The sequence below is a fragment of the Eptesicus fuscus genome, chromosome 20 (assembly GCF_027574615.1).
Source record: "Eptesicus fuscus isolate TK198812 chromosome 20, DD_ASM_mEF_20220401, whole genome shotgun sequence".
Classification (NCBI taxonomy): Eukaryota; Metazoa; Chordata; class Mammalia; order Chiroptera; family Vespertilionidae; genus Eptesicus; species Eptesicus fuscus.
In genome coordinates, this window is record NC_072492.1 from 51,403,409 (window position 1) to 51,430,101 (window position 26,693).

General features: G+C 61.1%; 1 protein-coding gene across 6 annotated transcripts; it reads right to left on the reverse strand.

The window, feature by feature from the left end:
* Positions 1 to 30: 30 nt before the first annotated feature.
* Positions 31 to 26,398, reverse strand: CSNK1D (casein kinase 1 delta). 6 transcript variants are annotated; one of them, XM_054709731.1, is made up of 11 exons: positions 26,001 to 26,085; positions 20,248 to 20,358; positions 19,271 to 19,374; positions 11,542 to 11,690; positions 10,922 to 11,150; positions 10,117 to 10,287; positions 9,452 to 9,600; positions 7,586 to 7,757; positions 6,903 to 7,042; positions 652 to 803; positions 31 to 157 (listed from the first exon to the last, which is right to left on the reverse strand). In XM_054709731.1, exons 2-10 carry the CDS (start codon positions 20,313 to 20,315, stop codon positions 714 to 716), a joined length of 1,272 nt encoding a protein of 423 aa, XP_054565706.1. In that variant the 5' UTR covers positions 20,316 to 20,358; positions 26,001 to 26,085; the 3' UTR covers positions 31 to 157; positions 652 to 713. The 6 variants fall into 6 exon arrangements, with proteins under 6 accessions (XP_054565706.1, XP_054565707.1, XP_008153190.1 ...); XM_054709732.1 differs by lacking the exon at positions 26,001 to 26,085 and adding an exon at positions 25,177 to 25,276; XM_008154968.3 differs by lacking the exon at positions 19,271 to 19,374 and having other exon boundaries at positions 26,001 to 26,398.
* Between the last annotated feature and the right edge of the window lie 295 nt (positions 26,399 to 26,693).

Sequence of the window (26,693 nt, forward strand, 5' to 3'; positions counted from 1 at the left end):
GCGGTGGGGCGCAGGGAACCGGACGGAGGCTGTCAAGGTTCATATTTATTTCACAAACAGGACTATCTCAGGCGGGGGGCCCCCCCGGCAGGGGATCGTCACCTGATCAGTTTCTCGGGGGAGGTGGCGGGTGGGAACCGTGTCATTCCAAAGTGATCTGTGGTGAAGCCAAGCCCCAGGTTACAAGCGTCGGCACCCGGCCTGCTGACCCCAGGAGAGCCCGATGCCCGCAGCTGGGCTCAAGGACCTAGAAACCCACCCTTTGGAGACTTTAATCATAGAGGGTGGAGCCAGGCCCTCCCTCCCTGCCTGCACCCACCATGCCCTTCGCCACCCTGAGTGTCTGGGGACAGCTCCCTCCTGCACCCCGGGAGGTGTGGAATAAACCTGCGCGTAGGAGGAGCGGAGTTTGGCTTCAGGTATGGCGTGGTCTACCGCTCCCCCCGAATCTCACTTTCTCAACAAAAAGGCTGCGGCCGAGGGCCCTGCGCCGGCACCTGGGAGCCCCTCGGTGTGAGCACTAGGTTCTGCCTTCTACTGACTCACCCCGCAGGCGGCTGCCTGGCCCCATACGGTCAGCACCCGGGTCCTATCTGCTCCCCGTCCTCCTTGACCAGCCCTGCGAGCCTTGCCCAGGTCCCTCACACCCACCTGCCCTCATGGCCAGTGCGCCTGCGTGGCTGGGAACCCGATCGGAGGCCGCTGGGGCCGCCTCAGTAGGTGGTGCGTCGAGGGCGCTGGGGCCGGCAGCGGGTGCCCTGGCGGGCCGAGTGCAGCCGGAGAGACGCCACGTCTCTGCTCCTCTGCAACGAAAAGCAAGCGAGGGCTCACCTCTGGGCTCCGTCACCAGGACAGGACACCGCCCGGGAGCTCGGCGCCGCAGCCAGGCACCTCCCCGCAGCCCCGCAGGCCTGGGGCCCTGCCCGGCACCCTTTCTGCTGTCCCCTCAGCCGGCACTCCCAGGTCAAGGCGCAGTCCTACCTCTATTGACCCCTTGTGGGAGGTGGGCCAGATGGGGCCCTGGGCAAAGCTTGTCAGGTTTGGAAGGGCCAGCCCCAAGGCCTATGGCTCGGCAGCCACCTGCCCTCTGGGCTGTGCAGCCCACTCCCTTCTCCCGAGGGGAGCTCAGCCTGCCTGCCGTCACGGGACTTCCCTGGGCTTACTGATCAGGACTGAGTGCCCCGTGGACTTCCACCCTCCCTCTCACCCTGAGCTACCATCCCCACCCCTGCGCCCAAAGGGCCTGGCTCATGAGAGGACTGGCCACCCCTGGAGTCATGCCCTGGGGACACTAGGAAGGACCCTGAGGCGCTCAGCACATCTGGAAGGGTCCACGTGCCCCCCCCCCCCCCCCGCGGCCTCGGGAACGGCCGATGACAAGTGCAGCGGCCCTCCCCGGCCCATCGCCTGCTCCCAGGCTCAGAAATTGACCAACACACTGAAACTCGCTGACGAAATAAAGACCACATGCTGGGCGGGGAGGAAAGGTAGACGTCATATGTTTATTATTTACACGGTGTGGTAAGTACACAAATACAGTGGTCACACAAATGCACAGGTCGGACACCACCCCAGGGGCTGCAGACACTGGCTCGTGTGGGGGCGATCGGTGCGGCACTGTCCGCGGCAGCGGGAGGGCTTGGTGAAGTGCTGCGGCTCACACCTCCCCCTGACTCACCGCCCCGGCCACGTCCCCCAGCACCAGCAGGGCAGCCAGCTGTGCGTCGGTGCACCCACCCGCCCGGCGTCCCAGGACCAGCGCCCTGTGCTGTGGGACTTGGGGCAGGAGGGACACGGACCTGAACACCTTTAAAAGCTAACAGCTTCCTACAAGCTCCCCAGTTGCAGTGGGGTGACAGGGAGTGGAAGTACCTACGAATGTATGCATTGTACCCCATTCCGAGACGGGGCTCCTGTCTACTCTGCCACCGCCTGGGGCACGTGGGGAGCCCGGCCCTGCCTGCTTCCCGTCCTCTGGGCTCAGAAAGCAGGACACCCTCCTCCTGGGCCTCAGGTCACGGGTCACTTGCGTCTGGGCACTTCAGAGGGGGCTCCCTTGAGCCGTCCTCTTTCTGGGCAAACTTGCATCCCAGGTGGACAGATGTTGAGTACACAGATGTTAGCACACGGTAAGGGCCACTCTGCAACGCTAATATTTACAGTCTGTCTAGAAAATGCCCCCAAATCAAAGGCATTGAGGCAACAACCATCAGCAAAGTAACGGCGCACAACCCAGGAGGGCCCGGCGCAGCCTCCGCTTCCGAGTCTTGGGCACTGGGTCCTGGGCACCTGGCGTCCGCTGCCGCGTCTGGGAAGGTGGGATCGGCGCTCGGCTCCGCCAGAAGCACCGCGACGCCCTTGCTCTCTAATGGCTCTGACGACTTGAGTCCTGGCGGCTCAGTGACGGTGGAAGGGAGTGATGGCCACAACCAGGAGAGGTCACAGGACACAGCACACAACACACGCACAGACACGTTACACACGTGTACACGTGACAATTTCCGGGAGCACACCCCTCTCCACAGTGGACTACCGAACAGAAGCAGGAAACAGCGCTGGCAGCAGGGGTGCCCGCGCCCACCTTGGTCTACAGAAACTTCACGCCGGTATCTGAGGCGGGACACCTTGAGGTCATCTTTTTTAAGACCGCAGAAACAGACAAGAAGAAACAATAAAAAGATTTCTTTACACAGATTTAAGCCAGTAATTTTTAGCAAAATGATACAAAACTGTCAGAACCAAGTAGAAGATGGTGGTTACAGCAGACTCATCAGGGAGCGCGGGCGCCACCGCGGCAGGGAGGACCGAAAGGCTCTGGATCGGGAGTCTGTTGTCTGCAAGTGTCTCGCACTCACGCGGCCGTCTTCCCAGCCCCGGGACAACAGTCCACGGGGGCCTCAGTGGACCCGGCGGTGGCAGCGCTTGGAGTCTGTCCGGTTAGTCTGTTTGGTTTCCCCACGGGCGTTGCTGGGTGGGTGGCCTGGAGAGTGCCCGGTGTCCTAGCCCGGGGAGCGTCACTAGTAAAGCCATGTAACAGGAGATCAGCCATGCATTGCCTGCCCTTCACAGCACAAAGGAGCTCTCATCGGTGCACGACAGACTGAAGACCACTGGAAGCCACCCGACCGGGAATCTGTCGGAGCCAAAGCACAGGACAAGGTCAGCGTGCGGCCGGGGGCGGGGCCGGTCGGTCAGGGAGGTGCCCTGGGAAGAAGGGGACAGACGCCACCTCGCCCACTCTGGACGCCCGTGCCCCCGGCTGCTGCAGGAGCTCCCTCTGCGGCCAGGACGTGCTCAGCAGAACAGCGACAGGAGACGGACGAGGAAGAGGCATGCAGGCGGCCGAGAAGCTCGTCAACGACAGGACAGAGTCCAAGCGGGAGAGACACTGGCTCCCAGCCACCCCCCAAGTAGCCTGGGGGCCAGGCCCCAAGGGCACTGGGGTCACCACCCTCTGGGGGTGGGCGGTACAAGCAGTTCCCATGGAGATGGTTCCTAGAGCACCGTAGTGTTAAAGCCCCAGCAGACCCACATGGCCGAGCCGCCAGCCGCCAGCCGCCAGCCCCCATCCAGGGAAGGAGCCGCCCAGCATGGCCCAGACGGGAGCACAGCCTGGGCGCCCAGCCATGCACGTCGGCAGGGAGCAGTGCTGGGCGACGGGTTAGTACACACGACAGCAGATTCAAGATACCGGGCAGAGACCAAGTTCGGAAAGAAAACTAAAACGAGGAAGACGGAAATAAACGTGGAAGGAAGAGAGGCAAAGCCAGGACGGCGGAGACCACGGGAGTCTCGCGCAGCAAGAGCACATGAGGCCCCCCCGAGCGCGGCCCCTCAGCTGAGCACGACTGACACATCGACAACCAACCCCGGACCCAGCGGCGGGAGTGTCCTGGGGCCACCGGAGCCGGCGCACCTAGAGCCCGGGTCCGGCTCCCCACACAGGCTCCGACTCACACAGCAGCAGGCCCTGGGGTCACCCATTCACACAGCAGCAGGCCCTGGGGTCACCCATTCAGGAACCCCCTACAGCCTGCTCGCTCCCCCCGCCCCCAACTGGCCCTGACCACAGTTCTGGAATCCATGAGGGAAAGCACTGGGCAGAGGGACTCACTCTGCAGCTCCTGGCATGCAACACCAAGCCCACCTGGGTGCTCCCTGTGGGCGAGGGGTCAGCCCCCGCCCGCCCTGGTGCCTGCTGTTGGAGAGACCGGCCATGAGCACACTCACCCAGTGCTGCCTTCCAACGGGAGACGTGCAGCTACTTGCCGTGGTGTTCGAAAGGAATGCTATTCTGAGGTGGGGGGAAAAGACAGCTGTTGGTAAGGGAGCCCCGGGCTGGCCCAGCAGGAGGCTCCTTTCCTAGAAGCGTGTCCTCGCCTTGCCACCACCAGCACTGGCCTGGGGGGCCTCAGAAGGGACCCCAGGAACCGCCCAGGAGCTCAGCCTCACCTGCCCCCAAACAAGAGCAGACAGTGGCTCCTCCGGGATGACCTGCCACCGAGGCCGACGGGGGGAGAGGGGGAGCGAGAACGACGCACAGCTGCCGGCCTCGTCACGCTCGGGGCAGCCTGTGCCTCCCCACGGCACACGACCGGACACATCTCACTGGCATGGCGAGGAGGGGCCTCACTGGGTGGCGGGATGTGGATCCACACCACCGCGCAGCACGCGGCCCGGAACCAGCGCTACCCCACCAGCACGGCTGGACCGAGAGCATATCACGCCGGGCTCCCACCAGAGCCCTGTGAGCTCCGTGCGGCCACGGGCATCCTGGGGCCAGGGTGCAGGGACAGGCCGCAGGGGCTGGTCTAGCACGCTGCCCTCGAGAAGGACGTGGGTGCGAGGAGCGGCCCCCTTCCTAGAGTGTGAGCGCAGGCTGGCCAGGGGTCAGGACGAGGGACACAGAGGTCGACGCCCCCACACCCAGCTGGAGAGGGGGAGCAGGTCTTGTGACCGGCGAGCTGGCGACGGCACTGAGGCCCTTCCTGCTGAAGCTGGCCAGGTGCATGGGCACCGGGTGTGTCTCCTCCTCGAGGGCACAGAGATGCTGCCATGGGGGAGGCAGGCGGACACACGCATGGCTGCTTCTCCTTCACCCCCTTTCTTTGGGGAGCACGTGTGGTTGGAGGCTATAAAATCACGGAAGCCGGGACTCCACTCACTCCATAACTTCCAAACCAGGGCAGACGGGGCACCCCTCCCTGAGTCTTATGCTGGCCCACGGGGCCTTTGAGCTTCCTAACTCCTAAGGGAGCTGCCCACAGTGACCAGGAAATCCGAGACAGACACGCCTGGGATGGAGCCTCAGGACACACCTCCCTCGGGCCGTGTCCGCTGCATGAAGATCCTGAGAAAATCTCTAGGGTGACCAGTGACGAAAGCTGAGGTGCTGCTTTTAGAAGGGAAACACACCCCAATCAAATCTCTCAGAGACCCTCCCTCCGTATAGGCCCACCTCCCGTTCCTCCAGATGGCGAGAGAGAACAGGAGCGCAAAGGATCCCAGTTACAAGCTTGCGGTGGCAGCTAAGCCTCCCCAGGATGGCCGCGGAGCTGTGCTCGGTCTGCGCTGGAGAAGAGCTGGACTCCCACCTGTAAATGCCTGGCACCTGGGAACCTCTGACTCTTCCACTTCCTCAGTGACCCCAAGCCCCTCAGACACTTTCTCTTCGTAAGAAGGTAGGCCTGCTCCTTCCTCGGTCTTTGCTGGCTGGGTCCCCAACATGCAGACGTCGAGTCCACACAGAACCCCTGGCATCCCCAGGCCCTGGCGTCCCTGCCAGAGCTGCCCAGGGCCACAGCGCCACTGCACGCACAGGTGGGGTGGACGGCTCCCAGGACCTGCTCCCCACTGCTGACTCGGATTCCAGAGCTCGTGGGAAGGAGCCCCCGAAGCCCTGCTGCATCCTGAGGAGGGGGGGGGCTGGGACCATCACCCCGGCCAGACCCCTTGAGCCCCACACTCAAACCACCAGCATCTTCAGTCTCTGGAGAACTAGGCACGGAGCCCACCGTGTCCAGCAGGGTCACTCGTCAGGAGGTCAGCTGGTGCAGAGTGGTCAGCTCTGCCTCCGCCTGGCACACCTGGTCCTCTGCCAAAGACCAGCAGGTCCTGCAGCTCTCAGCCACCGTGCCACGCCACCCCATTCACCAACAAGCCACACCCCGAATCCACCAGGCCCGGCCGTGGGGCCCGGGGGCTAACCTATACACCGAGGTGGCATCACAGTGAACCAGAGGGTCACCTGCACCCGACTTCCCCCAGGACACCCCACAGAACGGTCGCGGGAGCAGGGGCAGGATCCTGACGCCTGACCACCCTTGTCATGGAAAGGGACCCTGGCAGCACTCGAGGGAAAAGGCTGTTGTGCTGAGAAAGGCACTTGCAAGACAGAATCGCAGCAACGGGAGCCCGCGTGGGCAGAGGGCGACGTGGAGGATGCCGCGCGAGGCCCCCAGAGGACGAGCGCACAGGGACGCCAAGACAGGGACCCTCACCCACGCACGTCACCAGGTGCTGGGCCCCAGCAGGCCTCTGCCCACACCACCCCACGTGACCGCCAGCAGCCCTGCCCTGGCCAAGGAGAGAAGAGCCCGAGGCTGGGTGTGCCTCCAAGACGCCCAGTGCCAGGGGACGCCGAGCCGGAGGCCACCTTGGCTGGGGCAGCAGAAGAGAAGAGGCCCCGCTCCGTCCCACACGGCGGAGACGCACCCTGCACCCACACAGCTGGTCTCAGAGGCTCTCAACCACGGGGGCCAAGAGCAGCCGGGGGCCAGGGCACCTCATCAGTTCAACCCTTCAAGGCCCTCACCCTCCCCGCCCCGCCTGGAGCCCACAGACCAGTCCGAACAGAGAGAAGCCTGCGCCAGCGTCCCACCCCGGCAGGCTGGCGCGCATACCTGTGAGGTGGACATGCGGGAGGTATCTTGTCGGCCCGTAAGATCCGACGAGGAGATGTTGACGGGGGCGCCACGGTGCAGCCGCATACTCACTTTCCGCTCCCTTTCCATGCCGGACACGGGCCGAGGAGAGGTGTTAGCTGAAGGGGAGAGGTGGGGGAGTGAGGCCTCCTAACGCTCCACCCAGGGCTTTGTCCTCAGCACACAACCCAGAGCAGGCCAGTCGGCCTACACCACCCTGCACCCCGCTTGGCTATCAGGGAGCCACAGGGAGGCCCCCAGCAACACTGCGCCTCTCGCCTCCCAGCAGCGTGCCCAAGGCCTGGGGGCAGGGTCCTCGAGCGGGACACCAGTGCGGGTCTCCCATGGGAAGGCTACCCAGGGCTCTGCTGGGATGCTGTCAGGGACGGGGAAGGAGTGGGGATGGAGACTGGTAGGGGGATATGTGTGCCAAGAATGAGAAACTGTGAGACAGACACTCATAAAGGCACAGCCCAAGCTGCTCCCTGGCCTGTCCACCCTCGGGAGCTGGAAGAGGGACACACAGGCACCCCCAGGAGGCGCAGCTGCCGGCCCGGACCCTGCTCAGAGCTGGCTCCCCAGGTCACACCCTAACAGAACCCCTGCTGCTGGGAGGTGGGCGGGGTGGTCACGTGGCTCGAGCTGGGCCCAGGAGCACGCACCAGTGTGTGAGGTAGGGGTGAGGGGGGTGGGAGCAGCCACTTCTTGTGTTCCCCGCAGCCGGCCTGAGGCTGTGGAAGGCAGCCCCCGCGTGGCTGGATTTCGGGAGTGTCTCAATCGCTCCTCGCGGTCCCGACGTTCCCGCTCGGCATCGTCAGCGGCCCGGCTGGCACCCTAGGCGGGCAAGAGGAGGAGACAGAACTGAGCAGGGCTGCAAGACATCCCAAGGCCTTGGCGGTTCCTGCAACTTGAGAGACACCAGGGGCGTGTGGAGCAATGGGAAACCAGCGAGATGTTTCTCCCGCCCGTCCCGAGTGGGGAGCGAGCAGCCAGGCCGCCTCCGACTTCCCAGGGCAGCAGAGGAAACCCCACCATGGCTACAGCACTTCCTCCAACCCCAGCCCTGGCCGCGGGGGGGCCTCTTCTCTGTCAGCATTCACAGGGGCAGGAAATCCCCTGATGGTGTGACGGCGGGAGTCTGAGAAGCAGGCCCAGACCTCAAGCCCAGGGCAAAGGTGATGCTGGGGCTCACGTCCTGAGGGCAGAGGCCAGGCCTGTCCTGGGGGGGCCACGTGGTAGACTTGGGCACAGGCACGGCATGTCCCGTGGTACAGCTAGGCTACCGCACACGGAAGCTTACACACGATTCCCAGCCCTGCCACCAAGAGCGTCTGCAAACTCAGCCTTCGGGCCAAACCCAGACCCATCTGTTTCTGCACACGTTCCGCCCACACCCTGCCCACAGGCTTTCCTGCTACAACCGAGTGGGGTGGTTGTAGCACCGCTCTGACTGCAAAGCCAAAACAATGTCCTACGTGGCCTTTTACAGAAAAGGTGGGCCGAGCCCTGATGAGGAAGGTTCAGAATGGGGGCTCCGAGTGGCTCTGACTGGAAGCCCACAATGATGTCAGACTCTGAGCCCCTCCTCCCACCACCTGGCTCTCCGTGGACAAACAGGCCAGGTCTGTGTCAGGCAGGCTCTGTGGCAGACCCTCCCCGCTGGAGGCTGCAGCCCCACGCCGGCCGACACGGACCTGCCCCGCGGCAGGGAAAGGCTTCCAGCTCTGCATCAGAGAGGAGGCTCGGCTCCTCGTCCGGCTGTCACCCTGGAAAGGCTCCAATTCCTGTTTGAAGCTCACGACTAAGAGAAAGAGCTTCCGAGGAAGGAGGAAGGGAAGCTCTAAAAGAGCTGGAATCCTGGCCGTGATGTCCGCAGATTAACGGAACTCACCCACTTGGATGGGAACAAATTAAAGTTCAAGCTCTACCCCACCCCCTGCAGCATTCCCGCGGGCAATCGATGAACAATCCGAGTAACAAACACGAGTCTAGCTTATTGCAGGGCCAAGGTCAGGCTCAGCACCCAGCACCTTCCCAGGCCACACCCTGGTGCAGAGGCCAGGAGGCTCGGCAGGTCCTCAGCTCCTGTGGCAGAAGCCTCAGACTCAGCCACTCTTCCTGCATAAGGATCAAGTGGGCACCACACCCCAACACCCCAGGGGTCAGAACCACAACCCCCGAGAGCTGTGGTAACAACAATAAAAGGAGCCTTCAACGAGAGGAGACACAGTGTTGGAGAGGGCTGGTTCTGGACACCCTCGCACCGGTGGACCCCCCCCCCCCCACCTGCCTGCCTGCCTTTGCCTCCCCGACGGGCACTTGGCTTCTTGGGCCCTCTCCCCTCAGGCACCCCTCCCGGCAGGAATGCCAGCTCCAGTGCAGCAAACGTGCTCCGAGCCCGACCCTCAGGCAGCTCACCTCACGCACACGTGAGCCTCACTCACACGTGAGCCAGACAGCCGCAGCCCTGGCTGGTGGGCTGTTTCTCGTCTGCATGGAAAGGCCAGCAAGCTGGCGATGCCACTTACAAACTTGAGCATGTTCCAGTCGAACACGTAGTCGTAGGAGAAGCCCTGGCGATGGAACAGGTTCCGGAAGAGCTGTCTCAGGTACGAGTAGTCAGGCTTGTCATCAAAACGCAACGAACGGCAGAAATTCAGGTACGTGGCAAACTCGGCTGTAAAACAAGAAACTCAGAGCTAACCAGAAGCACCAGCAACAGGTAACGTCACTGCTTACCACCCCTCCTCACTTAGGGGCGGAACAGGGAGCCTGAACACCGCCACACGGTGCAGGATGGAGGCGCTGGGAAAGGTGAGAAAATGCAGCACTGCCCTGGCCGCAGTGGGGCAGCTGGTTGGGCGTCACGCATGCAACACAAGGCTGCCGTTCAATCCTGGTCAGGGCACATGCCCGGCTGCAGGCTCGATCCCTGGTAGGGGGTGTGTAGGAGGCAGCCGATCAGTGTTTCTCTCTCTCCAAAAACCAATAAAAAATCTTTAAAAGAGAATGCAGCAGCATAGAGCAGCTTGGTTTCACTGGGCACCTGTCCCAGAGGCAGCCCCACACAGCAAAGGAAAATGCCCTGAGCTGTGGCTCCAGATGTCCCGGAGACCCGGCCACCCGCCAGGCTGGGGGCTTGCCTGGGTCACCCTCCCGGAAGCCCTGCATGCGCAGGCCGGAGGCCACTCACAGGGGTAGCCTTTGCACAGCACTTCAATGGGCGTGGACATCTTCTTCTCACTGATGCGTTCGTATTTCTGCCTCTTGGTGGCAGCCTTCAGCCCCTGCCAGGGCAGGGAACCCAGGTTGAAGTACATGAGCACATAGCCCAGCGATTCCAGGTCGTCCCTTCGAGATTGTTCTGGAAAGAGGAGGAAATGGGTAAAGCTTGGCCCACGGCAGCAGCAGCAAGCACACACTTACTGTGGAAATGAACTCTAAAAACCACAAAAAGCCCTGGCTGGTTTGGCTCAGTGGATAGAGCGTTGGCCTGCAGACTGAAAGGTCCCGGGTTCGATTCCAATCATGGGCATGTGCCTTGGTTGCGGGCGCATCCCCAGTAGGGGGTGTGCAGGAGGCAGCTGATCGATGTTTCTCTCTCATCGATGTTTCTAACTCTCTGTCCCTCTCCCTTCCTCTCTGTAAAAAAATCAATAAAATATTTAAAAAATAAAAATTAAAAAACACAAAAAAAAAAACACAAAAAAATACACTTGGATTCTTTGCTGAAGAATCTGCCCCGGATGTGCTATTAGAGAACTGTGACTCCCAGATAAGCCACACCCATGTCACAGCTGCCAGGGAACGCCCCCACCGCCCCGGTCTACCTGCCCCAGGGAGCCCCCCTCTACCTGCCCACCCACCACACCTCAGAGTCCCAGCGCTCCGGTCCCCGAAGCCCGCCTGCCACCCCAAGTGCTGACTCCCAGTTCCCGAGGCTGGCCTTTCTGAACAGCCCAACATGCCAGGCAGCCTGGGCCAGCGGCAGGGCTCACCGATTCCAAGGTGCGTGTTGATGGAGGCGTACCGCGCCGTCCCGGTGAGGTTTTTGTTCTCACGGTAGGGGATGTGCTGGTGGGTCCTGGCGTCCCGGTACTTCTTGGCCAGGCCAAAGTCTATGATGTAGACCAGGTTGCCCTTCTTCCCCAGACCCATGAGGAAGTTATCTGGCTTCACATCGCGGTGGATGAAGTTCTTTGAGTGAATGTACTCGATCCGACTGATCTGCAGGAGCGAGGCAGGCGGTCAGCCTGACAGTGCCTGGAGGCGGCTCCTGCCCGGCAGCCAGGGCCCTGCTGGAGCTGCGTGTCCGCACCCTCGGCCGGGGCAGTGCTCCACAGTCGGGACGGGACACAACCCACCACCCTCACCCCACCGCGCCGCCACCCGGGAGCTCCCGCTGGTGGGCTCTCCCGGGGGACCGACAGCGGCTGCAGCAGCCATCCCTCTGCCGGGAGGCAGGCCCCACACATGGGTGTGCTGTGCCATGCCGTGCCCGCGGTGGCTCCCCAAACCCAGCCCACCATGTCACTACCTCGTGGCAAAGGTTAATGAACACCTACTTCCTCCTCGTGCACGACAGGCGGCGGGGAGGGGCCCGCGAGGCAGCGCTTACCATCTGGTCGGCCAGCAGCAGGACGGTCTTGAGACTGAACTTCCTCGAGCAGAAGTTGAAGAGGTCCTCCAGGCTGGGCCCCAGCAGCTCCATCACCATGACGTTGTAGTCGCCCTCGGCCCCGCACCACCGGATGGTGGGGATGCCCACTGCAAGAGACACGGCGTCAGCGCGGCCAGGGTGGGGTCAGAAGCCCTGACACACCTGCGCTCACATGTGACTCCCTGACAAGGGTCAGGTGGGCAGTAGTCACGGGACACAAGGCAAGAACATGATGCCCACGTTGTGAGTGAGGGGCGGGCAAATGCAGGACAGAGAAGGGGGCAGGAGGCAGGAAGAGAGGGGTGTAGCTGAAGCAGCGCCCAGGGACCCGGTGATCAGCATCCTCTGGGAGGTCGACCACGGGAGAGACCTACAAAGACTCACATCGGACTTTCAGAGAGGAACACGGCAGCGTGCAAGGTGGAAAACACACGGGTGGGGTCACTGCAGACCCGGCCCTGTGGCCCTGAAGGCATGTGACACGTAGGGACAACTGCAAGGCACCGCCATTTCTGTGACCAGAGCCCCGAGAGAGGAAAGAGAAGGGACGGGGACAGACATCCCACGGGAAGAAATACCAGATGACGGCATTTGACCCACCGGCACCAGGACAAGAATCACGAAGACCATCACACTGCCTTCCCGACAAGCAGTGCTCACCAAAGTGACAGAGAACACCCTGGGGCAGCAGGGAAGAGACCCCACACACGAAGGAGCGAAGAGGCGGGGACTGCGGCGTCTCATCAGAACCCGGGGAGGCCTGGCATCCCAGAGGCACCGGCTGCAGAGGCCTCCAGCAAAGACAAAACAGACATTTCCAGCCACTGCAGACCTGCTCTGCTCCTGTCCACGAGCCAGAGGCAGGCGATGCCACAGGAACGTAGAAAGAGCAAGTCCCTCACAGGGCCTGCGGCTGCACAGAGGACGTGGACGACCCCGATCCCCAGCATGACTGACACACATGAGACAAGTCCCCACAGCCGCTCCCTCACAAGGAACAATGCTATTGGAGGACCTGCCGCAGCTGGTGAGGCACTTCCCCGGATTCCACACGAGAGCAGGCACCCTCTCTGCACAGACACTGGGTGCCCTACAGGCAGGTGACAGGCAGGAAGACACAAGGGCACAGAACGCACATTAGCGTCACACGCAGCAGATGGCGGAAAGGCCTACCAGGCACCCATTCATCAAGAGAACGGGCTCTAAGCCTCTGCCGCTGACCGCAGAGCATCACCGTCCAGGAGCAGAGCGACAGGAGACAAGCCCCGTCTGACTGAGCTCAGTCCCGTCTCCACAGCAGGACCCTCCCGTGCGCCCCACAGACAGGCCTCACTCAAGGTCAAGGGCTTGCGCTGTGTGCAGTGTGCTCTCAGACAACGGCATCCCCGTTGGGAACAGGTAACGGAGAGCTCTGCAACATCCCCAAGTATCTGGATGCTCCCCAGACACTTCGATGGAACTGGTGCCTGTCTGTCCCTCAGGCTGTGCGGGCGCCTCAACACGGACAGCGGCAGCCCTCACCCTGAAGCCGCACAATTGGGTGTCTCCCAGGTCTTTCCAGCTGCTCTCCCTCCACTGGAGCTCAGGGAGTCTCGTGCTTTGCCAGCACCCATGAAACCACGGGGCGCCAACTGGTTTGCCGGCGATAGGCAGACATGGCAGACACTGCAGTCCTGTCACAGCCAGCACCCAGCGTCAAGCCCGCGAGTGGCAACAATGATGACAGCTCTCAGCCTCTCAGATGAGGCCAGGATGTCAGAGGCAGAGACACCACTTCCTGCTGGGGAGAAAGGAAAAGCTGCTTTGCACACGTGCACCACATTCAACAGCCCGGATCCAGGGAGCAATCAGAAGGGGACTAGAAGGCTGTAGGACTCAGCGAAACGAGAAGCCAGCACAGCAGGCCTCAGGAGGTGCTGCGACAGTCATGTGTGGGGGATTGGCAGCAAGTGAACACCTGTGTTTGAAAGAGATCAATGATCTCAGTTTCTATCTAAAAAAATAAGAAACCCCAAGTTAGCAGAAATAAAAGGTCACAGTAGAAATCAATGAAATAGAAAACAGAGAAACTTGCTGAAACCAAAAGCCGGCTCTGTGAGATGTTTGATAAACCTCTAGTCAGACTGCCAGGGAAGAGGAGATACGAACTACCACCATCAGACGCAGGCACAAGGAGCCTCTACGAACAGAGGCTGACAGGAAACATGGGAACAGCTTCGTGCCAGTAACTCCAACAACTCCGACGAAATGGACACTTTGACGAGCACAACCACCACGCCCGGTGTGCTGACCCAGAGAAAAGGAAATCAAGGCCCACAGCGTCTGAGCCAAGTCCGCAGCAGCTGGGGAGTGCCCGACACCCGGACACGCGTCGGGGGCAGGAGAGCACCGTGACCCCTGACACACAGCAGACACGTCAAGGACAGGCCTGCTCCCTTCCAGAAACTCCAGGAAATGCAAACCAACCGGGACGGCAGCGGAGAGTGGGGTGGAGGGACACTGGAGCCTAGACACTTCTGGGAGTGATGGAGACACAACTCTCCTGGTTACGGCAACGGTCCCAGGAGGGCGTCACACCGCGCACCTAAAATACACGCTGATTACACCTCCGTAAAGCTGACTTAAAAAATAAATACGTTTTCCAGCTTCACTCTCTGGAGGTGGGTTCCTGGGTGAGGCAAGGCACATGCCCACCGCCGTCGGCAACACGTGCTCACGAGGCCTTTCCCGGTGGAATCACATCTGCAAAGGACCCGCTGCTGGTCTTGCGGGTCAGCTCCCAGGCCCGTTCCCGACTACGTGTGGGGGAAGCACCACTGGGCCAAAATCTGCTCAGACTGTGTGTGTCCCAGAAGCTGTGCCGTCCTTCATAGCTTCCCCCCAACCAGGTCCCATCAGGGCCACCTGTGGTGTGTGGTCACCACGCTTAAGTCTCGATGGTCCCTTAATCTTTCACCAGACTTCCGGTGCTCAGGCTGTTTTGCAGGACAACCCTAAATTTGGATTTGCCCACTTGCTGGTCTGACCCCTTGTCAGCTGCTGCCTGCAGGCTCTTCACCCTCCACTTGTCCGTTATCCTCCTCTGTGGGCCAAGCTTCAGGGTGGGGTCAGACCCACTCCCCTGAAGGTGTGTGCAAGCATCGGTGGGACCAATCAATAAAGTGGCAATCTCCCACTCGATTGCTCCCTCTGCGTTTTTCTGTGGCGCTTCCTGTGAGAGTGCACTCCATGGAGTCACAGATGCCCCTCCCTTCTCCCAGGGGCTGGACCTCATTGCTAGTTCCAAGGTCCCAGTTATCCCACGTTTGGCCAACAGATGCCCCTCCAAGCTTGCTCCTGTGTCCTCTGGACATGTGCCCACTGGCCTAACTTTCCCTGAGCCACAGCCTGCTCGACTGCCTCCCCTGCCCAGCCCTGGACCCAGCCGACGAGGCTCCTGTGAGAAATGACATGGAGAAGCCATCATCTGGATTCCAGGCGTGTCACTGCTTCAGGCTGTCACTCCTTCCAGCCACTGAGCTTTGATCTTCGCGGGGCATGTGCCTTCTTCAGGTGCCCAGTCAGCCTAGGACCTGGGCTATTGCATGAGTTCTTGAGTCAGCTCGTCGTGAAGAAACATCCTGCCGGGCCTGGACGGAGCCCTGCTGGCCAAGGCACTATGGGAGGAGCGACAGCTGAGTTGTCATGCTAGGAACACGTGGAAGCCGTCTTCAGCATCCCTCCCCCGTCAAGCTCTATATTCTCCGCACACGGGTCTCACGTGGCTGAAGAGGTATTCCTAGTCACCACTGGCTAAACTATTTTAAGAATTAAACTTCAGCCCAGCCGGTGTGGCTCAGTGGTTGAGTGTTAACCCTTGCACCAAAAGGGTGCCGGTTCAGTTCCTGGTCAGGGCACACTGACCCCTGGGTTGTGGGGTCAATTCCCAGTAGAGAGTGTGCAGGAGGCAGTAGACCAATGACTCTCATTGATGTTTCTCTTTCTCTCCCTCTAAAAACCAATAAGAACACATGAAGAAAAATAATTACACTTCAGTTTCTGGACTTCTCAGGGGCCAAAAGCCGTCTGAGCAGGACCCTGGGGCTCAGCAGACTGTGGGCTGTGTCCACCCAGCAGTTTGCAGGTGGCTGTGCCAAGGTGCTGGGAGCCGCAGCTGCTGCACGGGGCTGGCATCCATAAGTGGGTCACCATGCACACAGGACTAGGCTTCCTGTCTGCACCGTGACCACGCTTGACCCCGGGAGCCTGAAGGAGCGCAAGGCAACAGAGGTGAGCGTCCAGAACTCCACCCAAGGCCTGGAGTCTCTCTAGCGACTGGCCCTGGCAGGTGTTCTGTCCTAGGGGCAGAAGATGGAAGGAGACAGAGACAGGCACCATAGCTGTGGAGGTCTACACCGTTGTGCCAAGGAACCATGCTGGCCCTCCAACCCCAGAAATGCCCCTGCTGTCAGAGCATCAGCCACACGGTGGCCCAGCTCACAGGGAAAGCCACACCAGCCTGCCTCTGGGGGGGGGGGGGGGGGGGGGGGGAGAGCCACAGCCCTGCCCTACGAGGAGGCCCAACGGTCAGGTTTCAAGGAGCATGGAGAGTGTTAAGGGTGGACACTGGGTCAAGCAGGCCCACAGCATCATCCCTCTCCCCCGGGAAGGGGAGCAGAGGCACTCAGACCATCTGTCAGTGTCCCTGCGGCTCCAGGGACATCCCGCAGGACCTGCATGCTGTCGGGCTCCCCACTTCCAGAACCGCAGCTGGAAGTGGCCTGAATAGCCGTTTTCCTTTGGAAGATGAGAGGACCTTGCTGTGCGGAGTGGAGCAATGAGGTGTGAGAGCAGTGACGGCCCAACCACCAGCCCGGCCTTCTCCTGGAGGCATGGTCTCTGAGAGGGTTTCCACCACCGGCCTCCTCGCTCTGGGGGTCAGGTGCTGAGCTGTCCCAGGCAGTGGTCAGGATGGGACAAAAGGGGGCAGCTGGGGACCAGCTGCAGGTCTGCTCCTACACTCACGTGCGCCTCACTCCAGCCACCACCACTCTATGCTGCTCACTGGGACAACGGCACCGTGGGTCCACTCCCCCAGGCGAGCGGCCCCAGCTGTGTGCTGACACGTCCTGTGCGCCTAGCTTTCTTCCTAATGTAGATGTTCTGCATCATGTTCCTGCACTGCGTGTTCTCCGGCCCATGAGCAATGTTAGGGCTGAGTCGGCAGCTGCTCAGGCCTGCACAGCAAGAACACGGTGTCCTGTCACCATGGAGACCACCTATCGGAGGGCACTGCCTACCCAACCAGCTCACTTTGCCAATCAGAGCTGCTTCTCGGGCAGTGCCTCTTGAAAGCCCCACATCTTCAATGTATCACAGGAGACAGTTTTAACCGGGGCCCCAGGATGTGACCTCCTCCTGGGAGACTGGAAATGGGTGTGAACAAGAGGAGGCCAGACGAGGGTGTTGACAGGTGAGGAAGGATTCCTGTTTAGACCCGCTTCACCCACCAGATCCTTCCTGTGGGGGCCAGGCCTCCCACATCACAGGGTTCATGTGTCTGTAAAAACCCGAGTTGGTCAGATGTTCTAAGAATACCTCTGCGCCCATCCCAAAGGCACTGGCTAGAGGAAGCAGGGACCCGGTCCTTAGCCTTTCCCGGTCGGCCCCAAGGTGCCTGACAGCAGAGAGTGCCGTCACGGAAGGAGAAAAGGGTGCAGCCTGCGTGCTGACTCCCAGGTCGGAATGGACGAGTGCGGCAGCACACACTGGGCGACTGAGTCTGATCCTGCTCCCGTTGCCCCGAACTGCTGCGCCCACTCCCCGTCAAGGCGCTAGGCTGTGGCGGCCGCCAGGCGGGCCCGCGGGGTAAATGCAGTGTCGTTTCCCTCCAGGTTCTTCTAGGGCTTCCCTGTTCACAAACTACTTTTTCTATTGGGAGAAGCATCACCACAGCATCTTTGACAGAGGTTCACACCACGCACACACTCTGAAACACAGGCTTGCTTGCAGCAGGGGTCATAAGCCCACCTTTCTTCTTTTTCTCCTCTTTCCCTATTTTTAAAAATATTTTTATTGATTTAGAAAGAGAGGAACAAAGAAGAGACAGAAACATCACTGTAAGAGCGAAACATCGACTGACGATCGAGCCTGCAAACGGGGCATGTGCCCTGACCGAGAAGCCAACGGGCACTCTGGGTGCCCAGGATGACGCCCAGCCAGATGAGCCACACTGGCCAGGATTCCGTTTTCTATTTTGGACCAGGTCTGTCCTAAAAATGGACTCCTACCCCACTCCCTTCTCTATTCCTCTCCCCCGCCCCCCCCGGCACCGCAAGAAAAAGACCACAATTCTACACATTTAATTTCTGGGGTGTCTCCAGAATGCTTAAGTGATTTGTGTAACATTCTGAAAAAGCTAGAACTAGTCCATCCACTGCTCCCAGCCTCCCGAGTTCAAACCGTCCTTGATGGGACTCACACAGGCACACGTCTTTAGATGCATCAGACCTGCTTTAACCTCTAGTCCAAGCGCGGGGGGGAGGGCGCTTCCAGTAGACAGTGGGGTCAAGAGACAAAGGAAGGGAAGATGAAGGTGCAGGAAACTTTTGTCAAAGCCGCCACAAGGTTGTTTTACTAGGAGACAGACGAATGCAACTCTATGCACTGCTAGAAACCAGAGCTTTGGGTGACATCTTGGATTTGTGGGGAGGAGGGAAGCATGGGCTTATCTGTCCTTGTCCAGACCCCTCCGTGGTCGGGGACCTGAGAGCGAGCTGCGGTGCATCCTGCTGGACTGGTGTTCACTCCTCCCTGCTGTCCCTGCGTAGCACACGCTGACCCTTTCCCTGGTCAGCAACAAGCGACCTGCAGTGCCCATGGGGCCACACGCAGAAGGCTGGTTAACAGCAGAGCCTGCTCTCTGGGCAAGGAGACTCCCGCTCCCTCTGCCGGGCGCAGCGTGGTCGTGGTCAGGGTCAGCGAGCTCACGGGACTCGCCCAGGAGGAGGCGCTCGGCTTGTCTGGATGCAGTCGTCCTCTAGAACACAGGCCTGCCTGTGGCCGGTGTGGCTCAGGGAACAGAGCGTCACCCCGCGGACTCAAGGGTCCCAGGTTCGATTCTGGTCACAGGGCACATACCTCAGTTGCAGGCTCGATCCCCGGTCCCAGTCGGGGTATGTGCAGGAAGCAACCAATCGATGTCTCTCTCACATCGATGTTTCTCTCAGTCTCTCCCCATCCCTTCCACTCTCTCTACAAATCAATGGAAAAATATCCTCAGGTAAGGATTAACAAAAAAATAAAATCAGTAAAAAACAGAGTAAAACACGTCTTACACCTGGATAGCAGCCACTGAGTGTGCATGTGAAACGGGGACTCGGATCTGTGTGGGGTGCACTGGCAGGGCCCGGAGAAGGGCCAGGGGAGACTGTAGTGGCGGCACCGGCTCCTAGAGCAGGGTTCTGGCGGGAAGCAGTGCTGGCCCCAGGCACTGAGCTACACCTAGAGACGTTTCTGTTCCTTCCGGCCTGGGTGAGGGGTGCTCCTGCAGGTGCAGAGGGCAGCCCCACAAATGCCAGGGGTGCCCTAGCTGGGGAGTCCTCAAGAGGTGCTGCTCCTGAACAGTCAACAAGGCTTTTAAGTTGGGAGGTTCTATTCCACCCGAGCACCAGGCTCCTTCCCCCCGTGAAGGCCACATCCTGATCACCTCGTTCTACTCGCCACCAACTTAAAAGTTGTGCCTGAGAAACTTCCTTCTGCTGCGGCCGCTGGAGGGCAAGCACCCTGGCCGGGTCCTCTGCGGGCCTCTCCCTGGGACGACAGGGGCAGGAAGTTTTCACCCGGGTGCCAGTCGAAGGCCTCTGGTCCCATCAACGCAGGACGAGACGGCGGACACCCCTGTGCAGGGCCCGCAGGACCCTGCGCTGCTCTGGTCATCTCTGCTGCTAAAGAGACGCTTGTGCTGCACCAGGTGCTGGTTCCAGCAGCAGCAGCAGCGACCCTGCTGCTGTGCAGGGAAGCTGTGCTGTGGGGGAGCCCCGGGGCGCGCCCCCCAAGAAGCGCCCCAGGGCTTCCGAGGAGAAGCAGCGTAGCATCCTTCCCAAGGCCCTGCACCCAGGCCCCTTGGGAACAGCAGACAGTCCTCTCCAGGCTGCGGCGCCTCCACAATGGAGACTCCCTTATACACCCCTCCTGCTCCATCCGCGAAATTACTTTCAAGTCCAGAAAGTTCTAAAAGTTAGACTCTGAGGTCAGGATGGGTGCCCTCTGACATCAGTACCCTTAGGCCCCGGGGAGGTTTGGGGACAGGATTGGGGCAGTAATTCAGCTCGAAGGGGTCGCAGTAGTTTCACTCAGGAAAGTCTGAAGCGCCCCCCCTCCGCCCCCCGCCCAAGCTTGTGAGCAAAGCATGTGACCAAGGTGGCCCAGAACGACCAGCAGTGCTGGAAGTCAAAGCCCACAGCCCTGAGCTCAGACCCTGCCCCGCAGACCAGGGAAGCAGTGCTGGAGCCGGAAGTCCACGTGAGGCGGCCTCTGCAGCCGCCTGACAGCATCCGCAAGGACCGCCCGGCTGGGTCCAGGGTGCGGGCATTTTCCTCCCTTTCCCCAAACAAGCCAGAGACTTTGGTTCGGGACGCATGCCCCCAACAACCCTAGTTGTCTCTTAACAGGTAAAGGCCATACCTCCTCCCTGCATCATTTTGTAGATTTTGCTCTCGATGTGGAGCTGAGGGTGTTTGGTTTTGACACATTCAAGCTTGATGGCAACTTCTTCTCCCGCAACAATGTCCGTACCTTGGAAAAGAAGAAAAGCCAGCGTTAATTATCTGGCGCCCACCCCGACCCACGTCACACGGCCAGGACCAGGAGCACGGTCCGAATCTCCCAAGGATCCCGGATGGTCACACTCCACTTCCTGTCACCACGAGATGTCAGTGGTGCACAAACCCCGTGGAAAACAATGCCTTTCCCCTTTTAAATCAGGGAGTATTTCATGTGTATAGGGAAGTCTAGTCTGGCTTCCCACCCCCACCTCCACAAGGGGCCCCCTCGGATCATGTCACCAGGGACCCAGGGAAAGCCGATGGCTGCCCTTCACAGCCTCCCGTCTTCCTGCTCTGAACCTTCCATCGCCCTGTTGGTCAGCCCCAGGGCGACTCCATGTGTCCCCCCGGCCCCCCCCCCCGCACTGCCAGGACAGGCCTGTGGGCGTGCGCACCGTTCTCTAGAGGGAAAGCTGGTTTCATCCAACACCACACGGCCCCAGGCACCCAGCCCAGGATCCAGCTCACAGCCCTCAACAGTCAGGCACTTCTCCATGGGCGCAGATCCCCAGGTGGCAGCGCCCCTCCCTGACCGTCACAGCCAGGCCAAGGGACAGAGGGGGGAGGGGGAGCTCAGTGAGCCTTGTGCTGCTAGGCAACAGGACAACACTAGTGTTTCTTACCGACACTAGACCGGGAGGATGAACGCTTGTTTTCAAAGCCCTGACTACACCTATGCAACATGTACCTGTCATACACCTTTGTTAGTTTTGTACTGAAACTGGCAATACAACGTATGCTAATACCTCCCATTATCAGCCCGTGCGTTTCAAGGTAAAATTAAGAATTTTTATCTGCAAATATTTTATCTTTGTTTTCCTCCAATAATGACCTGAAACCCGACAACCACCCCCCTCCGGCTTCACATGCGAATGCTCCAGGGCTCCAAGCTGACCCAGTGGCCTGAGGACCTTCCTGGAGGCGCTGTAACTGGAGAGCAGGAGTCTCCCACGCACAGGTGCCTCCAAGCAGGAAGCCCTGGGAGCCTCTCCAGCAGTGCGCGCTCGTGAACCGTTTAACACCGGCTCCAGCAGCCCGGACAGAGCCTGGGACACTCCCTTCCCCAGTGCTCGCCACCAACGCCTGGCAGGGAGACCACAGTGTGTTTCATGAGGGACGGTGGGCATGAGCAGGGTAATGGCTACAGAGCACCCTGAGGCTCCCAGACAAAAGGCAGACAAGGTCAGCAAGCATCACAGACGTGGCCACCGGCAGGAGAGCTGCCGGCTGAGACTAACGGCCAGTAAATGCCCACGACCCCAAAGAAAAGCCTCCTCTCACCGCTCAGATCTGCATGGGATGGGCCACGTCTAGTGAGCCGAATGCAGAACCGGTCACCAGTGCAGATTCAGAGGGGCTGCCCCCACCTGACCGACCTCTCCCGTGGCCTCCAGCCTAAGAGCTTCATTCCCCATTGCAGAGCCGCAGTTTGCCGACCACTGGTCTATCCAATTACGAGAGAAATGACTTCACCACCAAACTGTGCAAATGAAAAATGAACTCGAGTTCCTGTGAGGACCTGGAACCCTGAACTGAACTAGCCAGCACAGGAGGAACGATGACTCATCTTACCAGTGACATCAGCAACTCCACACACTCATCACTGCCATCACTGCCGTCCCCGCCAGGACACAGCCCTCAGTGAAAAAGCAGCTCGGACCTGCAGACTACCTACCAGCTAGTGCCTCCGAGAAGGCGCCAACACTTCCAGCTCCACTCGCTGGGGCAGGGAGAGCGAACAGAGAAGAGTCACCCCGGCAAGAGAGTCTGTGGGACACATGACCACAGGCAACTCTGGAACACAGAGGATCCCTCCTCCAACCATGGCCAGGCCTCCGCCAGGATCACACCTGCAACTGAGCCACCTCCCTCAGGATCACACCTGCAGCAGGGCCGGCCTCCGCCAGGATCAGAGACATGAACACCTCCCGAGTGTAGCAACTCAAGGAGAAGGGCTTCACATGGGCTCCAGCCACACAAACATGAGGGTGGCGCACACCATGGGCTGCCTCCCGGGAGGCCTCCCCCCACCGGGTGGAAGTCCCAAGCAGCAGAGCTTCAGGTTCTGTGCATTCCATGGACCCCGACCATCAGAGGCTCCTGGGTAGAACCACCTCTGCAGCCTAGGGAGCCCCATGATTCAGGCGGTGCTGCTCCGAGCCTCATCCCCAACTGCCCCAGTGCAGGGGGACAAGCCCAGGACAGCGAGGAAGCGCCACGAGCTCAGACAACAGGTGACATCGCGGCACCATTTTCCTCTCATCCTGTGACCACTTGGAAACTGCAAAGCCGGAGCCTCGCGGCGGGAACTTGTGGAAGTGCTTCTGGATGGAAGCAGGAGCTGAAGACACACTGTGCTCTTGTTCCAGGTGCAGAACCAGTGGCATGGAAAGGTTTCCTCGGGTCTGCTCATGCTCAGGTGCCTTCGCTCCCAAACCACCCCCTCAATCCCCATCCAGCAAAAGTGGGGTGCCTCACGAGGCAGCGGGACGTCTGTGTTCAGACACAGGTCAGTGCTGGTTTTACACAAACAAAACTGTCCCTCAAGTTGAGCGGACAAGGCAGATGGTAAGTAAGTGGAGCTAACCAAAAGCTCGACCCCATCCTGAGACAGGGAGGTAACTCCCACTGAGTGACATCCACAAGGAGACAGGGAGAGGCCACAGAACAGCAGGGCAAAGGTCACCCACAGGTAACTGTTGACAAGCAGCTGACGCAGCACCAGGACTTCTCATTAGAGCCCTCAGCCACCACTCTAGAGGACGCAGGCGATGACCTACTGTGTGTTCCACACCTGCTGGGTGCCACCAGGAGCGTGAAAATCAGCGAGAGAAATCATGAAAACAAATATGAAGAGGTTCCTAAACTTTAGCACCCAAAAAGGTGTTTGGACATGTTGTCGAGTGGACAGCAGTCTGCCCGGAGATAACCGGATAGAGCAAGTACCAAAGCCAAAAGCTGGCAAAAGGAAAACCTCCATTCTGACACCAGCAATGCGGGTGTCCAAGTCCCCTGCCACCGCCTGCAGAGACAGACAGGGAGAACAGCTCCGAGAATGGGCTCCATGAACATGGCTGAACTTCAGAGCAGCCCCAGTGCAGACCATGGCACCACCACACAGGCCGGTCCCGCACGCACTGCCCGCACACACTCCTCTTCCCCAGCGCCCACGGGTCACACGGGGTCCATACTGGCCACACTGGCTCTTCCCTAATTCTCCAATGTCATCAAAAGGTAAGAGGTACCCTGCCAGCAAAGTGGAAGGGCTTCAGGCACCCCAGCAACCAGGGCTGACGCCTGTGGAAGCTAAGACCCAGGGAGGCCCAGGAGTAATGGACGAGGCTCCCCTCCTGCAGCACTGGGTGTGGGGCCTCCTGCACCTGCTGAGTGCTGCACAAGTCTGTGAGCACGGAGGCCTTCCCTCCCAGGAGCCTTCGGGACCTGTGAAACTTGGGGAGGAGACTGAGGATTAAGACCACACATTTTGGAGTCCATGTTGACCCAAGTCCAGGCATTGGGGAAACAGCCCCGAGACCACATCCTGTGAACAGGCGACTCCGGGAAGCACCCATTGGCCTGGCTGGGCAGGAGCTGCAGGGAGGACAGGCCGACGCTGGAACTTCCTGGTGCAGGAGGCCCGCTCCAGCCGAAGGACAGCCTTTCCCTCCTCCCAGTGTCAAAGGTATGGAAGCACAGAAAGTCCCATGTGGACCTCCATGACCCCAAACGCCAGGCTCAAAACAGGGTGAGCCTACCTGTGGGGTCTAGAGCGTTCTGACCAACAGCAAAGTGTCGGCATGAGAATGACAAAGGACACACGGGTTCTCAAGATGAGGACTCAATGCCTAATCAGTGGCCTAACAAACAGAACAAAACTTCGGTCCAGATGACTCAGTCCATCCTATACTCTTTGGACCTCATCTTTGACCCTTAACTACAGTGTGCGGCAAGCACCCTCTGACCCACCTTTCCAGCCACAAGGCTCTCTTCTCTGCACCTCCTCTGGGCAGCAGGCAGCCCGAGTCAGCGCAGGTGGAAAAAGCCCGGCGTGCCCAAGCCCACAGAAGTAACTCCGGTGAACCCCGATGGGTGTGTTGTGTGGGTGGCTCTCTCTGAAGGAGGCAGGAGCCACAGGCCACCCACCCATGTCAGACATGCGAGACGGGTCAGCCCAGGAGAGGCCACAGGGAGAGTGGTGACAAGCAGACGGGGCCCCACAGAGCTCCCACCGCGGAGAAGGGCTTGGTGACAACTCTTCCACGGCGGACTCCCAGAGCTGCCTGGCAGTCTCAGACCAGAGACGAAAGGCTTTAAATAAAACATCTGCTCCTGATGCCCGCAGAAGGGTAGCTCATGGACTGGCTTCTCCGCCCAGCTCCTAGGTCCCAGGTTATAAGCATTGCCAAAATCCCACTGTTCTATAAATAAGGCAAACAGCTTGCATTTACGCAGCACTTGGCCTCCCAAAACGCTGCTGAGAATGCAGCCGGCTGACGACGGGGCATAAATATTTAAATAGTAAAATCCAAATGTCCCCAAAGTGTATTTTACTCCGCAGGACAGTGGAAGGAAATAGATTCAAAGGCAACAACGCAGCGCGTGGCAGGTTCCCTGCAGGGGAAGGAGGGCGCCCAGAGGCAGTTGTGAACCTCCCGCGGTGGGCACGAGGGCTGCGGCCCCGCCGGGGGCAGGAGGGGGCGGGGAGCGCCACCAGAAGCGGGGCTGATGCACTCAGCCACCGGACCCTCCCGGACAGGTCCGCCAGCCCAGCACCCGCAGAAGAGTTTACCCCCAAACTTGCGCAACAGCGGCTCCGCCGCACCCACGCCGCGGGCCAGCTGGACGGCCCCCTCCGGGGGGTTGGAGTAACTGGCACGCAGGAGCGTCCGTTTTGAATGCCCAGCTTGAAGGGGGCGCCAGCCAGCCGCTCCTCACACCTGTGCGCGTTCTTTCCCCGGGAACCGGACACGGGCCAGAACGTCCCGCCCCAAACAGTTTTCGGACCCGCCCGAACAATCCAACAGCTAGGGACGAGCTCGCGAGGACAGCGCGGCCACCGCGCCCGCCTCTGCCGCGGCCAACGTCTGGACACGGGCCGGTCTGCGGCCCCACCGTCCGCTCTACGTCCAGGCCCCCAGCGCGGAGCTGGATGCGCAACACGTCCTCGGACGCCGCCAGCCCAGCCCGGCCCGGCCCGGCCCAGCCCGGCCCAGCCCGGCCCGGAGCGTCGCGAAGGGCAGCGGGGGCCCCAGGCGCTCCCGGCCACCGCACCCAGCCCACCGCACGTGCGCAGGACGCGGGGCCGCGCACCGCCACCGCCTTTGTCTGCCTGCGGGCCGCCGGCGGGGCCAGCGGGGTCTCGGGCCGACCCGGGCCACCCCGCAGCCCCGGGCACACGGTGGGCAGGTGCCCCCGGGGGCGGCGCCGCGGGCCGGCCCGGAAAGGCCCCAAGTTCCTGCCTGGGAGCCGCGGGGCGGGGTCCCGGGGACAGATGCGGGGGGCGGAGGGTCCCGAAGGGTGGGGGGGCGGCCGGGACCGGGTCCCCGCGGCCGGGCCGGAGGGGCCGAGCGGACGCCGGCCGGGGCGGCCCCGAACCAGGGACGGGCGCCTCACCGAGATAGATGTCTCCGAAAGAGCCGCTGCCGATCTTCCGGCCCAGCCGGTACCTGTTCCCGACTCGGAGCTCCATGGCGGCGGCGGCGGGCCCGACTCCCTCCTGCCCTCCCGGCCGCTTCCTGGGTCTGAGCTCGGGGAGGCGGCGCCGCCGCTGCCGCTACTGCGGGTCCGGCTGCCGGCTCCGCCCCCCTCACGGCCCCGCTTTCACCATCGCTTTCCAGCCGCCCAGCCGCTCCCAGAGCCACAATATGGGGCGGATGGGACAGTCCGAGCGCCGCTGCCCCTGCTCCGGCTCCTGCCGACCACGCTTGCCCTCTCCCCGCCACGGATGGACTCGGATCTTCCGGGCCTAAATTCCCCTTCAGCTGCCTGAAGGAGCCGCCGCCATCGCGCTGTGACGTCACTTCCCCTAGCAACCTGGGGGCGGAGACTCGCTGCCCGAGGGGCGGGGTCTCGCTGGCCGAGGGGCGTGGCCAAGCTGGCTGAGGGGCGGGGCCGAGCTGCCCGGGGGCGGGGAGGGGCGAGCACGCTTGGGCGTCCTCGCGCGACCCCTGTACCCCGAGCCATCCCCCTCCTCCCTCTGCCCCTCGCCCCCTGCTCCCAGCAGCAGCCCCGAGCCGGCCCCTTCCCGATTGTAGGCTCTACGTCTGCCTCCGCGGGTGTCTCGGAACCAGCGGCCGCTGTGGACAG

What these genes read in the sequence shown, in the direction of transcription:
- CSNK1D (XM_008154968.3), bottom strand. Translation starts at nt 26,076, where the DNA reads ATGGAGCTCCGAGTCGGGAACAGGTACCGGCTGGGCCGGAAGATCGGC. An exon ending in CAAAATGATGCAGGGAGGAG is followed by an intron (nt 11,691 to 20,247) that starts GTATGGCCTTTA and finishes TGTCTCTTGCAG; the next exon opens with TGGGCATCCCCACCATCCGG. An exon ending in ACTGGAACATGCTCAAGTTT is followed by an intron (nt 7,758 to 9,451) that starts GTAAGTGGCATC and finishes TTGCCCGCCTAG; the next exon opens with GGTGCCAGCCGGGCCGCTGA.